Below are 18,434 nucleotides of genomic sequence, written 5' to 3' on the forward strand. Positions count from 1 at the left end.
TCTAAGTATTAACTCATATATTTAGATAATGTTAATTTGTAGAAAGTAAGAGCTAAGTTGGGTATAGTTTTCTCCAAAGAGCATTTTGGTTTGCTGCTTCTTGGAGCCAGGGTAATATTGAACTGGGACCATTTCAACATCTTCAAGATCTCTGGCAGCACTTATAATGGTATTAGGCAACACACCCTTTACATGTGCTTACTGCTCAGAGTCGATTTCATCTTTGGCTTTTTTCCCCCTTATTCGTTTTGTTACTTGGGAATTTCTTCTACTTTTTATGAGCCCAGCTATGCAAGATAAATTATGCCTTATGTAGGTTCTTATTATCATGGCAGGAGTGCTCCTCAGTGTATCTAGACTACAACCAAAAGGAAGCTAAAGTCCACAGTTAACCTAATGTCTTTATCCAGCTTAAATATATCCAGCTTAAAATATACTTAAAGCCATTTTCAGATTGCTTTATTATTTTCTTTTTACCTAAGAGTGATTTTTTTCTTCTTATTGCCGATTTTGTTGGCTGTCTTAGCACTTATTTTCCTCAGATGTTTTAGGATTCTGACTTGCAGAATCATTTTGAGAGGAAGTTTTTTGTTTTGTCACTCTTCTTTTTATGGTTGCCTCTATTTGATCCCCCACAATTCTTTACTTAGGACCAGATTATATTGACTATGTAGCCTTCTGCCTTGTTGTGGATTTCTGAATCCAGTTAGCAAGTCAGTAGGCAGCTTAGCTGAGGTTCTGCCTATAAGACTATATCTACTTCCTCGTATTTATTTATCGTGTTTCCACTTAGTGACATGCAGTAAGCCTGTTTCCAATCTTCTACCTTGAAAGGGGCATCTAGACCCTATTATCCCACAGAAATAACTTCTCCTGTCTCTATTTGCTTTCAGACCCGGAGCTCAGAAGACTTGCAGCTTTAGCCCTATTAACCCTGCTTTATTCATCAATTTCATTTCTGGTTCATGGAGACGTGTAGCTTGTTTTCTAAGTGTGGCTAAGTCCTTAAATTTTTCTTTTCTTTTTTATCTATCATCTAATGAACGCAGAGACAAAAGGCTACGATGTTGTTAAAAGTTGCCTGGTGAGAATCGTGATTGATTGTGACGAGAGACCAGGAAATATTTGTCCTTAGGAATCACGAGGTTTTTTTTTTTTGGGTAAAGTGGCTTTAAAGCATGGACTTACAATGACATCTTGACCATGATTCCTATTTTGGTCTAACTTTAATAACTGGAACACTAGTACAAATACCTTTATCTCCTCTAAGAAACAGACCAACTACGATCAAACAGGAAGGCACAAGCCTTGCTCTTACTCACCTGCTCCAAGAGAAAATTATGTACATCTTCTCCTTCTGGTAAAAAATCCTTCCAGCTGAGGTCAGCCTCCCTCCATAAGGCTCCCACTTTCTTATGGCTCTAAAACAGACATTAAGTCCAATCCATTTAGTTTTACATTGGAAGGAGAAAAAGAAGTCAAGAGTACAGAAGTTAGAAGGAAGGCTAAAAAACTGAAACTTTTCCTTGCTGATACGAAGTTAATTTCTTAGGACACTTAGCTTTCAAACTGAGATGTCTGAATGTTCATAAATGTAATGGTAAATGAAGTACAGTTGCTTAACGTTCAAGAATTTCTTCTGCCAGATGACTAATCTGGGGATCTGCAAGCTGGTGTTTGGGATTTATGAATATAATCACCTAAAAAGAGTCCAATTCACAGAGCTTATAAATTCAAAACTGTCTCTTTTCCTGGATAGTGCTATATGCATCTGCTATTAAAGCCATTCAATAAGCCTCCCTGGAGTCCGTCTTCATAGTAGGTTATGATTATGCGACCTAACATGAGAATGACTAAGGAAGTCATTGCTCCTGATCAAGGAATGAGAATTATTTCAAGGGCAAGAAGAAGTGCAAGGTTGAGCCCAGGAAACAACAGAGAAGAGCTGCTGTCAGGTGGAAAACTGATGAGGAGGTACAACAAGTCCACTGCCTGAACAAAGTCACAGTGATAAAGGAAAATGTCAGGCTTTGAGGCTGCAACTGTCATCTAAGGAACATGTACTAGTTATTTCACAGACTAACTTGCCCAAGGTATAGCCGATAACCTGGCAGAGTCAGGATTTAAACTCAGGCTAATTCCAGAGCTTATATTCTATGAGAATTTTGTTTTAGTTAGGAGAAGTGAGAATTTGCTTTCTGTTTCTACAAATAAAAGTTAACAAGAATTTGAATTTTAGGGACTAAAGTCAAGTAGGTAGAAGAGCAAGAGAAAATTCTGGATCTACAAATTAGGGTTTAATAAAAACTTTAGTGCCATCAAGCAAAGAATACTAAGAAAAAACAAATAGACAATCAACTAGAATTAGAGACGAGACTGTTTAGTACACCTATCTATGAATAACTATTATACAAGTAAGTATAATAGTTTAAGTCAGAAATCACTCTAAAATTTTCATACGTGAGTTGTTTTGTTTTGATGTTTCTCACCCAGGAGTTACATCACCTTTGTGGAGCTACACCACTTTCCCAAACGTCTTAGACCTCTAATATAGCACTGACACTCTTTTTAAACTATTGGTTTGGATTTGTTTGTCTCCCTCTCCAGTCTATAAATTCTTTGAAGGTTTAGCTATCTTTGCAGACTAAAATCCTAGCATAGAGTTTTGCAAAGAATTATGCAGTATTTATTAAACTAAAATAAATGCAACTTTAAGATAGAAATTCACAATCCTACAGAATCATTTTTACCCCCTATTTCTTTTTTTGTCATTAAGAAAATTAATTTTATCGAAGTATAGTTGATCTATCGTGTGTTAATTTCTGCTACACAGCAAAGTGACTCAGTTATACATATACATACATTATTTTTCACATTCTCTTCCATTATGGTTTATCACAAAACACTGAATATAGTTCTCTGTGCTATACAGTAGGTCCTTATTGTCTACCCATTCTACATATAATAGTTTGCATCTGCTAATCCCAAACTCCCAGTCCATCCCTCCCCTACCTCCCCTACCCCAACCCCACCCCGGGAACCAAAAGTCTGTTCTCTATGTCTGTAAGTCTGTTTCTGTTGTATTCTAGATTCCATATGTAAGTGATATCAATATGATTTTTTTTACCACCTATTTCTAATCAGATTACCTAGCCCGTGATCCAAAAATATTGTAAAATTAATCATTTTATGAATCTTATCTTTCTCTGAAAGCAGAGGAGTTTTAATTGAAATCTATTAAAAAGTATAAATAACATAGCCATTTTGTTTCAAGAGAAGATAAAATCATTAGCCACAAATAAAATACATCTTGAGATTCTTTAGAATTGTACGAAATCTAGCTGAGATTAGATAATTCTTTCCCAAATTACAAGAAAACGGAAGGACAAATATACCTTTGGAAGAAACTAGACTGAACCAGAAACCTCACTTTTTTTTTTTTCTTCAAATAATAGAAGTTAAGAGAGTTACCTGCACAGTGATACCTACGCTTTTCACGGACAACCCAAGATCAAAATCACTACATTTCCCAATAGGCTGCTTAAATCCAACACTCACCATTTGTTTGCATAGAAGGTGCAATATTTCAGAAAGCAAGACTCCAGCTCTTCCAACAGGAAGTAAAGGTTTGCTAAATTCTCTGTAAACGATAAGAGTAGTGATTAAGTACCTCTGAACAAATTCTCTGTTCTAGCACAGTACGCAAACAATGTGTGCCAAAAGAACAGATACTGTACAACCTAAATAATACTGGGCAAGCAAAATTCCAGAACATCTCTAAGTAATAATTTTCAGAAGTAGTTCAGAGACTTCAGGTTCACTTTACGCTTCATGGGGAAGCTGGAAAATAGACTTTAGAATTCCTGGGTTTTGTCTTTTTCTCTAACTGCTTCAGTGACAGAAGCAATGCAAAGATCAGCCTCACTTAACAATCTGTTTATTTACATGAGCTCCACCTTAAGCCGAAAGAAGAGAAGCACCTTAGGTAGCAGGGAGTTGTGAAGCTTAGTTATGAAGTGTTTTTAAGAAAGGAAGCTTTTCTTTAGAATACAGATGAAACAGAAAGGAAGCAATTGTCTCACAGTCTATATCAGTATTTCCCAAACTGTGTTCCACAGGACGTCAATAATTAATCCTCAAAAAAGGATTCTACAGTCAATTAAGTGAAGCACTGCTGACTTAAACAAAGCTAAAGTTTTTATTTGTTGCTTGGTTTTACTATAGGATTCTCACAACCTTTAACATGCTATAAAACGCTTTGAGAATCTCAAAGAAAAGGGACACAATAGTATGTAGAGTTTGACTATGTGAACAGCTTTGAGGGAAATACTAATGTTTTGAAGAAGAGTTTGGGAAATACTAGTCTACACAATGTAGCAACAATTTCCCACTCACATCCAAATCTAGAAATGCCTGAGAGCTCAGCTCCTTTTAAAACAACCTGAGCATGTGCTATGCAGGTACCACAGTCTGAATGTTCTTATGTGGAACTATAACTTCTTACAGCATTGGAGCAATGAGAGACATAAAAGTCAGATTAACATTAAGCTTACAGGAGCAATCACCTTCCAATTGTATGATTCTGGAGCCATATCTAACCTTAACGGACCACAGGGCTATTATATCCCCATCACTTCTCCAATTTAGAAAAATATAACATTTTTATACTGAAATTAGAAGTCTGAAAGAGCCACAGGCTGCGTGTGAGGGTCCTCAAAAGCACTAAAGCGAGAGCACTATGCTAGAAAGCTAGCTGTTAACTAGATATACATCAAAAGAAACACGTATAACTTACATGATAAGTTCTCTCATGGAGATTCCACCTTCTTTTAACATGGGGGTCACCAGTTCAGCAAGGTACAACCAAATATGGGGAATATCAATGGCCATGTCATCTGCCAATTCCAGTGTTTCTGAAAAACTGAAAAAGAACAGGAAAAAAATTCACATGCAAATGTAATTCAAAAGTTAACATTAAATAAACAGACCAAAAACCAGTCAACAAATACCTATTAAACAACTGCTATGTTCAGTACTGTTCTAGGCATCAAGTAAACAAGTTTTTGCTCTCAAAGAGCTTATATTAGTGTGGGGAGGAAAACAAAACAACCAAAAGCCTATTTGCAGATAGGGCTAATTCTCTGAAGAACATGAACTATGGTACTAGGCTATCCCTAGAGGGTGATCAGAAAATACCTCTGTATGGAAGTGACATCTGAAAGACTTAAATGATGAAAATGGGGCAGTTATACGACGTTCTAGGGTAACAGGCTATTCTATTTAATCCCACACTATAAATAGTTCACTACAGTTGAGTATCATATCCTCTGAGTCAGTCAGAAGCACTGACTAAAAACTTAGTGTAAAAAAAAAAAAAAAAAAAAAAAAACTTAGTGTAATGCAGACCAGACACAAGGAGAAGAAAAGACAAAAATCCTTGTCACTGAGGAGCTTACAATGGGGAAGGAAACTGGATGGATACAAAAGAGCCTGACAACATTACTATATAACACTGTCATTATGACATGTTACAAACTGTTCGACCTCTAAAGAAAAGCTAATGGTTTCAGGCTTTCATGCTATGGAATATTTCTCAATGTGAAGTAAAATAAATGGAATTTCAATATAAAATTTAGAAACACCAAATATCAGCCCAGTCTTATTTAGGCTGAAAACCATAGCTATTCATTTTTTTTTTTTTTTTTTTTTTTTTTGCGGTACGCGGACCTCTCACTGCTGTGGCCTCTCCCGTTGCAGAGCACAGGCTCCGGACGTGCAGGCCCAGCGGCCATGGCTCACGGGTGCAGCCGCTCTGCGGCACGTGGGATCCTCCCAGACCGGGGCACGAACCCGCGTCCCCTGCATCAGCAGGTGGACCCTCAACCACTGCACTACTGGGGAAGCCCATAGCTCTTCATTTTAAGTATAAAAACATAACTCAAGACTTTGTTAATCATTCCAATATAGAGCATATTAAAAAGTCCAAAAACAAAAGCGAATTAAACTATAGGAGACATATACATAGTCACAAGGAAATACATATAATCAGAAGGAAAGGGTGAATGAATGAAGGGGCCAAGAGCAGGTGGTATTAGTCTTCGTATCCTTTTAGATCTCTGCACACATAAAATGTGTGCTTTTTCACTGCAATTCCAGTTTCTAGCCAGAGTGTGCCGTTCTTTTTACCTACCTCAGAGGCCTACACAACACTTTTTCACTTAAAAACTACAAGGCAGGGTCCCTTTCCTGAAGGTGCCATTTCAAAACAACTGGCAGCTCAGCCACATTATCTAACTCTGGGCTTCATGAATCCTTAATGACAATTTTGTGACCTCACAGCTTGCAATTATTTGGCATCTATTTGCTATACAACAGATTCTTGACTGTTCTCTCATTATGTCCACTTTCAGCTCGGTTAATATGCCAATGATGGAACATAATCTGGCTGGGCTCCAGGATTTCTGGGTTGATCACCTATAACGCCTATTCATGTTCCATGGGTTAGCGGTATAGATTAAACCGTTTAATGAGCCCATGAGACAACCGTAGCCGTCTTGGTCTTGCAGCAGTGTATTTGCTCTTCTTTTCATCTCATATTACAACAAAGAGATACCCATATTCTTGCCCCGGTTTTCTACTTCTTGATTAGTCAGTTTATCATGGTACAGTTTGCAGAACACAATCACTGATCAAATCCATACTGCTGATAAAAAAAAATATTTGGCTGAACATAGGATATCTGAAGCAAAAGCTCGTAAGAGACTTATTTCTGAGATTTACAGTTCCTAAATCCTTTTGTACGATTTTAAAAGAAAAATCCTAGGTGTGCAGAAGCTGCTAGATAATTATCTTTATGTCTTTGGACTACTACCTAGCCTGTAACAATGCCTTGCATAATATATTATATTATTATACTCTGAATGTATATTCTGAATGTATATTATGCCTTACATAATATAGATTCAGAAGCTGGCTGAATAAATGAAACAGAGCTACACGGTAGCCTTGCTTCTTGGTTATGTAGTGACCACCACACCCACTAACCTGCACTTCCACGAGGCCCACAAGTGGGACTTAGGACATCCCTTCCCCCATTTCAAATACAGAAACTCTACTTTTATTTATTTTATATATTGGGCTCCTGTCTAAAATTTAGTTAAAGAAGGCAATACATTGTTAAAAGTTAGAAATATATTTTTTAATTCAGTAAAGTTCCGATTAGACATCTGCTAAAAAGGCAAAATAATCTACCGTGATTGGAAATGATATCGTCAAGCAGCATCTTCTACAACTTGCATTATGATAACTTAATAAAAATATAAATCTTACTGTAGATAATCAAAGAAGAAAGAATGAAGACATCTCAAAATTAGACTGGTCAAGTATTATTACGACTGATCATTAGAGAATCTAACTACAGGTAAAAGGAAGAAAGAAATAAAAAGATTGAAAAAGCCAGTACCATCTTCAAAGGAATACCACAAAAAAGACTATTTAAACTAAATCTTACCTGTGTGAGCAAATGGGGTCTTCACTTGTTAACTAGCACCTCTACCATTTTGCATATGGAACCTAGTCTGCTTGTCCATGTAAGCACCAAATACTATCCTTTTACCAAAGCAGAACTGCCTTAAGTGGCAAGAAAAGTTCCAAAAAAGTAATCAAAAAAGTAGTCAAGGGCTTCCCTGGTGGCGCAGTGGTTGAGAGTCCACCTGCCGATGCAGGGGATATGGGTTCGTGCCCTGGTCTGGGAAGATCCCACATGCCGCGGAGCGGCTGGGCCCGTGAGCCATGGCCACTGAGCCTGCGCGTCTGGAGCCTGTGCTCCGCAACGGGAGAGGCCACAGCAGTGAGAGGCCCGCGTACCGCAAAAAAAAAAAAAAAAGTAGTCAAGGAGGAGATAAGAATTTCCTTTCCAATAAGCCTCTCCCAAAATGAAATATTAATATATCAAGATTCCTTGAAGGGCACATATTTTACGTCTCTAGTCAACTCCAATTTTTACTGACCTGTTTTTCATTTGTTTATTACACTTTTAAAGAGATTCCAATTCCATGGTGAACAGTGAGCTACACTCGACTACCTTTAGTAGACAGTTTTTAAAAAGAAGTCTTCTGAGGCCATATTAAATGACTGTACCACACTATTTGAAATGCACCTACACAGTAATGTGCCCACGTACCTACCTATCTAATTTGCATGATAAAGTATTTAGATTCAAGTCCTGAAATTTCCAAGAGGATGGCTTGATGTTGTGGAAATGTTATTTATATACAGCAACTATTATGCTCAGAGTTGATACAGCACCTTGTAAGGAAAATTCCAAAGGATCTAAGCTTTATTTATAAACCACATGACACAAAGAGCCCATCTGAAATTTCTGTCTAGTCTATCTTACTATTTAAGTAGCAGTGCATGCTTTGGGGAACTGTAGGAGAAAGGGCAGGTTAACAGTTGGAGGTCTTCTCCTTTGTTTTCCAGAACCATCACAGCTTTAATGATTGCTCAGAAGTTGGCATCTAAGCAGTATCAGCATCCAAGAAAGCTGACCTTGTGTTCCCCCACAACGCTATGTAGGGACACAGATCTTTGGATACTGGGACTAAAGAGACAGAAGACAGGGCATGTCTGTGGCTCCAGTGAAATGTGCCTCTCTGGACAATATGATCTATTTATAACTTAGGCTTCAGAAGCAATTGGGAAACTACCATCTACTTGCAAGAAGGCTCCTGGTAAATAATAACCAAGAGGCTATCTCTGTTTCCACTGTGCCGGGCCTCTGCGTTTAAGAAATAGGGGTCTTCATAGGGCTCTTGGTCTAAGGATGGTTAGGTCTAAGTAAGTATCGAAAGCTGGGCCTGAAGCCGCTGCATTACCACAAGCTGCAGAGGAAGGAGGGACAGAGAGGGATGAAGTAGTTACCGAGACACAGAAGTGTTCCTCTCATTTCTGGTCTAAATAAAAGGCTGTGGCTGTGGTTGTCCTGCCAGCAGCAGTGACAGCCCCACCATGAAAGTGTGGACGCCATGTCTGGATGTGACACTTTTTCCTCAGGGAATCCCACAAAGAGAAATGAAAATGTCTGAGGTAGCTGAGAAACCAAGCTAGCACCTCACAAGTTCAATTAAGGCCAATGAAGCTAGAACACACTCCTTTGAGGGCTTTCCAGGTATGAATCAACTTCTGAGTATAGTTTGAAGAGAGACAGGAAATGGTAAACAGTAATCTAGCATTCTCATTTCCAAAACTTTCTGGTGAATATATCATAGTACCTGGTAAAAAGCAAATATTTATAAATTAATATAATAGGTATTACTGAAACTATAGTTTCAAGTTGGCTAGGGGCAGAACTCAATGTGTGAGGCTATAAATACCCTCATTTGCTCTTGTTATTTACACTGGCTGGTTACTGGAGTGAATCTCATATATCTCTTTTAAAACTGAAAAAACATCCTGGCTTTTAAAGGCCAACAACCATAGCAACTTTTGCCAAAGTTTCTTACTAATAAGTTAACTGGGTCAGATGGCCTTAATCTGGTCAAGTCACTGAATCGAGAGAAATCTAGCTCATTGCTGAAGGGTAACTTTTTAATGATCCTAGGAACAAATATACATCTCCTGGGACCTTGAGGACAATGTCATCATTCCTTACAAAATCAAATGAATATTCCTAAGTAAACTCGACCTTGGCATTTAATGGTTACACTATTCTAAGCGGTTGGCCATACCTGAAAGATGTACAGTGATCACCAGCATTTAATTTACAAGAACACAAAAAAGATTGGCAAAAAAGATTTACAACGAGAAAAATAACTTAAATAGTGCAGAATTCTTACGGCCATCCCACTCAACGAGCATATACCCCGAATGAGTATGAGATGTGAGATTTACCCCATCTGACATTTATCCTTCAGGAGGTCTTAGTTCCTTTTCTCTTAGAAAGTGGGTACCTGTCAGTCCTGGGTGTGGTTCTATGTTTACCTTTGCACAACATGGCTCCTAAAACAAAGTTTTTGACCATATGCAATTTTCTCCTTAAATATTGATTTTAGAACATAAGCCTGGGCAAGATTCTGTGATTGTACCACAAAGAACCTGATCCATGCATTTGTGATGATCACAAAGATAATCAGAACCTGATCAAATAAGGATATAACACAAGTGACAGCCAGCCTTCATCAAACCAGCCATCAAGAGAAATCATAATGAAACCAACTTGGAATAAAGTATATCATTAACAACTTGGGAGTTACATATGCTTCTATGGGGGTACAGTGAACAGACAAGCACTTCCTGTCCAAAATGAACCATGGTTTACTGAAAGAATAAGGCTTTTAGGCTTAAGTTAATTTTCCAGAATTTTTCTCACGAAGAAAAGTTTTTTCCTAGAGAACATGCAGGGGTTTACATATAAATGGGCTGATGAGCTCAGAGCTTCCCGACAGTTAAGGGGGTCTCTGCTATCTTACTTACATCATAATATACGTCTAACAACTAGATACAGAAAATCAGAAAATAACCATTATGCCCTAGCACAATCTATAAAATGCCATCATATCAACCAACATATTATCAATACAATACACATCAACATATTATGGTAGATACAGTTTTAATCTATGGAAACAGCTAAATACTTAAAAAGATATGTACTTTTAAAATTAAAGACTACTTAAGAGCCTAGTAACTGAATACCACTCTTGAGTAGGATACCGACCCTTTGAAAAAGTCCTGTTTGCTGAGTTTTTCTGACTGCACCAGCTGATACAGTAATTGGCCCATGTGATCCCTGGTGATCTGGCTCCTTTCCAGGGTGGACTCCACACCCATTCTCACAAACACATATAGCAGGCCCTGGGCATTCAGCTCTTCCACACACTGCATGGCTTCCTGTTCAAATAGCAAATAAAAGCTTACTCCAAAATATGGATAGAATTACCAGAGTGTGAAAATAAGTTTAAAATCTTTTACTTATGACAAAGTCAGTAGACAACTCTAAGAACAAGACAGTTTTCATATATATATAGTTAAACATTAATATAGCTCAGTAAAATTCAGGTTAATATGGGCAATATTATTAGGCATATTTAAAAATAATAGTGCACCTTTACAAGGCTAATGTGTTTAGATTAACAATTTTATTAAAGATCACTCAAAGGACCAGAGGCAAAAATGTATTTTTCTACACAATATTTACCTATATTATGATCATTTTAAAACTGGAAATGGTATGTTATGAAATAATATTTAAATAGAAATTCCATGTCATGATTCAAAGGCCTTAATGTGGCAACTGAGGTAATTCTGTTTGGGTATGTAATATTTGCAAAATCTTCAATGAAAAATGCCTTCCTTCATAGTAAAGTTGACATGGTTAGCTGAAGTACTAAAAACGTTTTAGGAAGATATTGGGATGTGGGGCTTGTAAACTGGTCCTTACCATGGGATGATCTAGCTAGGTCAATATCTTTGATCTGGAGGATAAAAGTCTGGCAGCCAGGGTCACTGAATCACCAATACAGCAGTGTGCCTCCCTGCCCTCAGCTACCTCAACTTTGTCTGAGTCCAAAATCCTTTGGTTCAACACCTGAAGAGAGTAGGTCTTCTGAGGGGGAAGATGCATGTGAGAAGGGCAGCCTCCTGACTGAAGAAGGGAGTAAGGCATATCTGGGTGTCTCACTGCTATTTTATTTCCCCTCTGCTACTTTATTTAATACCTCCCACATCAATTTTTTAACTAAAAAAATTTCAAACCACAGAGAAATTAAAGAGTAATACAAGGTACACCTATATACCTTTACTTCAATTTAGATTCATCAGTTGTTAGCTTTCTTTCTCTTCATATATCCAAGAAATTTAACATTCATACAGTAGTGTCAACAAAAATATCCGGTATATATAGTGCACATTCGAATTTCCACAATTGTCCCCAAATGTCCAATATAACTTTTTGTGGTTGTTGCTCTAGGATCCAACTGAAACACATCACATGTCATGATGTCTCTTTAGACTCCGTCTTTTTGGCCTTGCTGTGCGGCTTGAGGGATCTTAGTTCCCCAACCAGGGACTGAACCCAGGGCCCTGGCAGTGAAAGCTCCAAGTCCTAACCACTGGACCGTCAGGGAATTCCAATTCCTGCTTTAGATGCTTTGAGTCTAGATCAGTCCTTTCTCTCTTTTTTGTCTTTTTATGACACTGGTACTTTTAAAACAACTGTCATGTAAAGCTGTTTCTTACATACACTTTTAACCAATCAATCCTTCTGTTTCCAGCCCCATCTGCACCTCACGCATATTCATGGTCTGCTAAGTAAATCACCATCCATCCTTCTAACTTCCAGAATGTTGCTGCCCTCTATTCCTCATGCTCTTTATCCTTATGGGTTTTTACCTCATTTAAAGCCTATCATCATCATTAAAAGGCCTTTTCAGGAGACAGTAAAAATGAATGCAAGTACTCAGTGCTCAGTACTAAACCTGAAGTGACTAAGTGTCTTCCAGTGAGTATTTAGTCACTGAATCTGCCTACCAGACCAACTAACTACATCATGGAACTTCTAATGAGAAGCTTCTAATTTCACAGCAGTTCATAATCTTACCCTTCTCCCTGATTTTCTAACGGTTTGATTCTTGTTTTTGAGCTCTCAGCTGAAATGACACCTCCTATAGTCCCTGTGACTGCCCAGTCACCGGCTAGCATACCACCTAATTTTACTTCTCTGCACTATAATATTGTTTTCTTTTTGTAGTAGTTGCTTATTTATTTTTAGGGCAGCTTTGTCTGTATCTCCCACTAGAACATAAACTCCATAAAAGAAACATAAAAAAACAGACTATGTTGTTCACTACATATACTACAATATTTCCAGGAAGTACTCCTTACAATGTGGCTGGCACATTTCAGGTACTCAATACATACGTGTATCACATAGGCTAAAAACACAAGATGTGGAGTCAGACAAACGAAGGTTTGAACCCTGGCTCTGCCACTTACTTACTATTGTATGAGTTTAGGGATGTAACTTAATCTCTCAGCTTTGACTTCCTATCATAGGGTTACTATGAGGATTGCAAATAATACATATATATTGATAGAAGCACTTGGCACATTGCCAAACACAAAACAAAGCCTCAATAAATATTAATTTGTATTAGCACCTATTCAAATATTAGGGAAAAAACTCCCTTAGAATGAGCTCTGTAAGCCTTTAGCATGACACACTAATACCCTAAAGGTAATAAGAAAAAGTATAGTTTATGCTCTGAAGCTAGAAGCCTGGATTTGAACCCTGAGTCTACCACTTATCAGCAGTATGACCTAGAGCAAGTTACTTTACATCTTTACACCTCAGTTTCCTTATTGTAAAAATGGCTATTATAATAATATTAATGTCTGGATGGTATTATGAGGATTAAATAAACTAATACACATAAAATACATGGAGTAGCACCTAGCACACAGTAAGTCCTCACTACGTCCGACATTATTACCTGGTTCCTATTGCCACTCAGCAGCAGAGCTGCCTTGTCCAATGCATAATGACATTCATGAGTCATAACTGACTCTGTCCCTTCCGCAGGCTTGGTCTAGGGCTAAAGAATCTTCAAAGGGTTCTCTTGTTGCACCTAAGTGTTACGAAGGTCTTTTTCTTCTTAAACCTCCAGTTCATCACAGGGTCCTACTTTTCCTCTTTCAAAGTATTTGTTGCTCACTGACTTTGTATATCCTTTAAATTATTTCTAAAGACAATCTCTACTGCTTTCTTCCTTATTGCTTCTGGTTTTCATCTCTTCTTAGTCTTTCCATTTTCTTCTTTCCCATTTCCCTACTTCCACATAAGAAAAAAGCTGTGCTGCCAATTTGTAAGAATACTCCTCATTTTCCAGGAATCTAACAAACCACAGTATATGAAGTCTATTCTTTGGCTCATTCCAGCTAATGTTCACTTATTTTTGCTGCATTTCCAAGGGTTTCTGCAAAGTACTCCTCTCCAACTCGCTCATGAGCAAAACTTCTTCCTACTTCTTGTAAATTTTGGACAATTTCAGTAAGCTTTTGCCAAAGCAAAAGTAGTTAATGTATCTGACAGATATTTTAACAGATAAGCCTTTGCTGACTCCAGATCCCTAAACTAGGCCTCATTATATGATCTCTCCTAAGACCCTGTAGGTCTACTACAGTTTAACTATTTATAGAATTTATCTGTTTGTGATCTGTCTCTACCTTAAGACTACAGGGCTCGTGAAGTCAGGCAGTACGTATATCTTACTCACTGCTATCTTAAAATGAAGATCAAGGAGAAGGTTAAGGTTAAAGAAGGGCAAACGGAAAGCCACATCTTGAAATGTTTCACTTAGGCTGTCTGACCCTGGTACATTACTTACTCTTTTGTGCCTCAGTTTTCCACTTATGAAATAAAGAAAAAGTAATGTCAGCTGTACTTTAAAGTTAATATGAGAATGATGATAAAATGACTGTAAAGATAATGACAGGTAATATATAAGGAGCCAGGAATTCTTCATAATGATAATGTGTTGTTTTTTGTTCATCAGTATCAAAGTCAATTTGGTTACTCCATAGTGGGAATGGATTGATACCCGTTCTTCCTTCCGGACCATTCATCTTGTGAACTACAGTATCAAGTTAAAAGAGAGTACTTGGCAGAAATGCATCAAAGTTGTGCAAACTGAACTGTGTAAGTCTTGGCTTACTCACTCTAAGTCTCGTCAGTTCACAATAACTGACTTAGACCAGAACCAAGTTCCTCTGTCTCTTGCCACGGGGCTTTCTGTGTTGTTGTTGCTTTCTTTTTAAAAAATTTCGTTTACCTTAAAATCATTAATGTGTAGAAATTCATCAATGATAGATTTGGACTTCCTCTCCATCTCCTCCTCTGACAAGGCAGGCTTGTCAGGGGCTGACGTTGCTGGAATTTCTGGTTTCGTTACTAGTGAGGTTAAAAAAAGTGAGAAAGTAAAAACGACAAAAATTATCATTAAAATGGGAGGATTATGGTTGACAATATTTATGTGTTGTTACATTGTTTTTTTAGTAAAGGCATTAATAGATACAAATTTGACAAAGCAAGCTACCTAAAAGTAGAATACAGAAACATTTTTTTAGAGTAGATATGCACTAAGTAACTACATAATCCACAACAGCTACAAGGTATAGGGACATGATAAATTTTTATAATTAGAGTTTTGTTCCTTTCTGTATTTTTTTTAAATTGAGGTACAGCTGATTTACAATATCACATTAGTTTCAGGTATACAACATTTTTCCAGATTATACTCCATTTCCTTTCTGTATTTTGATTCCTCTCCATTGCTTCTATGATGAAGAGCACATGAGGCCCACACAACTGTGCACAGAGTTACAGCCACACTGGCCTTTGGCAGTTGCGAATACGCCATGGTTCCACCTACTAATACTTTGCTCACGGTGCTCCTCCTGTATGAAATGATCTTTCTCTCTGTCTCTCATCCATACCTCCCTGCAAACCTGTTTTAACTCCTCTTGGTCCTTCAGACCTGAGGGAAGCCTTCCCTAACATCCCTCTGTGTCAACTGTACTTAGCTCCTTTGTTAAGTACTCTCTTAGAAATATATTTCTTTCTTTCATAGCATTTTGCTCAGTTTGTATTTATATATCATCTTTCGTGGGGTTATTTGATAAAGTTCTTCCTGATCCAGCAGACTGAAGGCCAAGAGCAGGGGTCGAGTACCCAGAAGTCACCAGGTGCTCAGGTGCACGTGGCAAATGAACAAATGGCCCAGACAATAAACATGCAGAGGGCAGCTGTGCTACATTATTCACTACACACAAGATTATTTTCACACCCTACCTTGTTATGTTCTCAAAATAAACTAGCTCAGATAAGAAAGCCACTTGTAAAGATCTGGGGTGGTGGTGGTGGTGGGATGAATTGGGAGATTGGGATTGACATATATACACTAATATGTATAAAACAGATAACTAATAAGAACCTGCTGTATAAAAAATAAATAAATAAAATTAAAAAAAAAAAACAACCCCACTGAAAGATCCGAAGTCTTTATCAGTTGGGAGAAGACATTTCAATTTGCCTGTGAAATCCATTTAGAAACTACAGGTGGGAGACACAATTTAAATAGTGAAACAAAATTGGAAGCTCGGAAAATGTTGTAAAACAACCAGTATTACTTCAGGATTAAGATTTAAAACTATTTTTCATCACTGTCATTATCATCAAGACATCTAATACCTTTTGCAAACTTTGTATTTATTATTGTCATGTCCTAAGTATTTACATGTATTAACCTCACTTTTAATCTCCACAACTCTACAGGGTTAGTACACTTATTATCCCCATATGACAGAAGAGGACGCTGAAACACAGATAGGTTAAATACATGAGGCAGTTTTTAGAGCACTATTTGAGTTGGTCCTCTAAGCACATACATGCTCAACATGTACAAAAACCAAAGAGGTTCCAAGATGAAGGTAACAAAAGACAATCTGATACTTTCTCTTTGGTTTGCCCTGTTGTGGCTCAAGAGTGTCAGAATTTTCATACATTTGAGGGGCTGTACAAAGGACAGGCACTCTAATGCACACTGGGGTATAATTTAGGGAACTTCTAAGAAATTCACTGCCTAATATACATCAAGAGGACCTCATCATCATCACTTTTAATAGTGAGGGGGAAATTTACAAATTACTGAACAAAGGGATACCTGGGGAATGAGAACTATTTTATAAGATTCTGAAGATACCCTTTAACTTTTAAGGCACTGGCGTGTGTGCTGTTATCATATACTGATTCTGAAATCTACTCAGGCACAAAGTCTCCTTTAATTTTTTTCCCTTCCAAATTTAAGGGCCCAATCTTCGCCTGTACCTGTTCATATAAAGCCTCTCACCTGACTCCCTGATTCTGCTTCGCTCAGCCTCGGTGCTGTTCCTGTCCACATCCATGCCTCCTGTAAGCTGCTTCACAGTCTCCAGCATCTCTCTCCGCTGCTCTTCTTGAGACTGATTGTCTAACAGGTCTTTACTGCTGCTGCCCCTCATGAAAGTGTTTGGACGAGCTGTTGCAGATGGAAGGGGCTTGTCATTCTTCTCCCTGCCCATGCTTCCGCGACTTAAAAGACAAAACAACAATTTTCAAACTAAAGACCACCCCATCCACTCTGTATTCAAATTATAAAATAACACCAGGACTTTCTAAAAGTATGCAGAAGAATTTTTCACAGATAACTTCAGATGTGTGAGGCAACAATTATGTTTCAAAGTGTAATTATTTATATAAACAAGTAAAATCATGCTTTAAAGAGAATATTAAGATGTGTTCAACTTTTTTCTTAAATGTTAAAGGGATACCACTTGAAAAATTTTAAATGCTAATGGCAATTCTTTATTTAAATTAAAAAAAATCTTTTACGAAAAAAGATAGTAATGAATGTATGAGCTAAAGGAGTGAAAGGGAAACAGAGTACCAAAAGAACGTGGTATCACAATCTTAAAAACTTTCAATGATACTTTATTTATTCAGAAACTTCAAATACATGGAAAATATTTGAGAACCAAGTAGTAGAAACAGTTTTTGAATAGCCAAAATCGCACACTTCATTCATTTTAAGAGAGAATCTTCCTATCTTCCTACTCTTTTTTCAGACAATTCTGACCAGCTGGGCAAATAGGTCCTTGGCCCAGGGCAGATCAGAAATAGAGAATTTAAAAGTAGAAAAGAGGGAAGGCCTAGAGGAACGACAATGTTCTAACCACTATGAAAGAGCATACACAGTACTCAAAAAGCAGGGCCATCAGGGGAAATCTAAAGCAGGGCCAAGAGCCACAAACACCTCAGTAGCACAACCGATGCTCAGTGGCAATCTATGCCATCATTACAAAGTTGACCTGTGCTATATTTTGTTTCAAAAGCCAAAAGAATAGTAATACAGCTTAGAAAATCTACTAGTTATACTGATTATAATAAAAAACAAAAATTTGAGAGTTTAAAGAAACTCAGCTGTAAAAGTGTTTACATGAAAAAATTTTATTCTCTGTCACTATATTACAGGTCCCCATCCACTCTCTATAAACTAGTCAATGGAACACTTGACTGTATAAATCCTACAAAAATGAAAGTAGAAAGACAGTAGAATATAGAGAGTAGTGAAAAATAAAAGACAACCTCAAATATAACTCCAAGGACAGTGTGACAGAGAAATATATGGGTGGGCTGTTATGCCCTTTAACTCACAGCTTGAGAGTGCTAGGTTAACCTAGAGCATCCTGAGGCATTACCTTGGAGAGCCCTACACAAGCCTCCATGGCTCTTTGGGTAGGCCTGGCTTTCTTAGTCGAGCAAAGTATTAGATATTTGTCAGATAACTTGCCCTTCCCTTCCACCTCATCCTAAATCTATAATTTCCTTACCTTGGAGAAAA

The 18,434-nt window shown here is 37.6% G+C and overlaps 1 protein-coding gene across 8 annotated transcripts in view; it reads right to left on the bottom strand.

Moving 5' to 3' along the window:
• EIF4G3 (eukaryotic translation initiation factor 4 gamma 3) overlaps positions 1 to 18,434 on the bottom strand; it is a 370,135-nt gene that overhangs the window by 23,317 nt on the left and 328,384 nt on the right. For all 8 annotated transcript variants that reach the window (XM_065893987.1, XM_065893977.1, XM_065893968.1 and 5 more), the window contains 6 exons: positions 16,905 to 17,125; positions 14,829 to 14,947; positions 10,718 to 10,890; positions 4,796 to 4,921; positions 3,559 to 3,640; positions 1,323 to 1,421 (listed from right to left, as the gene is read on the bottom strand). In XM_065893987.1, the coding sequence (XP_065750059.1) occupies positions 1,323 to 1,421; positions 3,559 to 3,640; positions 4,796 to 4,921; positions 10,718 to 10,890; positions 14,829 to 14,947; positions 16,905 to 17,125 (820 nt within the window). The remainder of the gene's footprint in view (positions 1 to 1,322; positions 1,422 to 3,558; positions 3,641 to 4,795; positions 4,922 to 10,717; positions 10,891 to 14,828; positions 14,948 to 16,904; positions 17,126 to 18,434) is intronic.

This window comes from Phocoena phocoena, chromosome 1 (assembly GCF_963924675.1).
Source record: "Phocoena phocoena chromosome 1, mPhoPho1.1, whole genome shotgun sequence".
Lineage (NCBI taxonomy): Eukaryota > Metazoa > Chordata > Mammalia > Artiodactyla > Phocoenidae > Phocoena > Phocoena phocoena.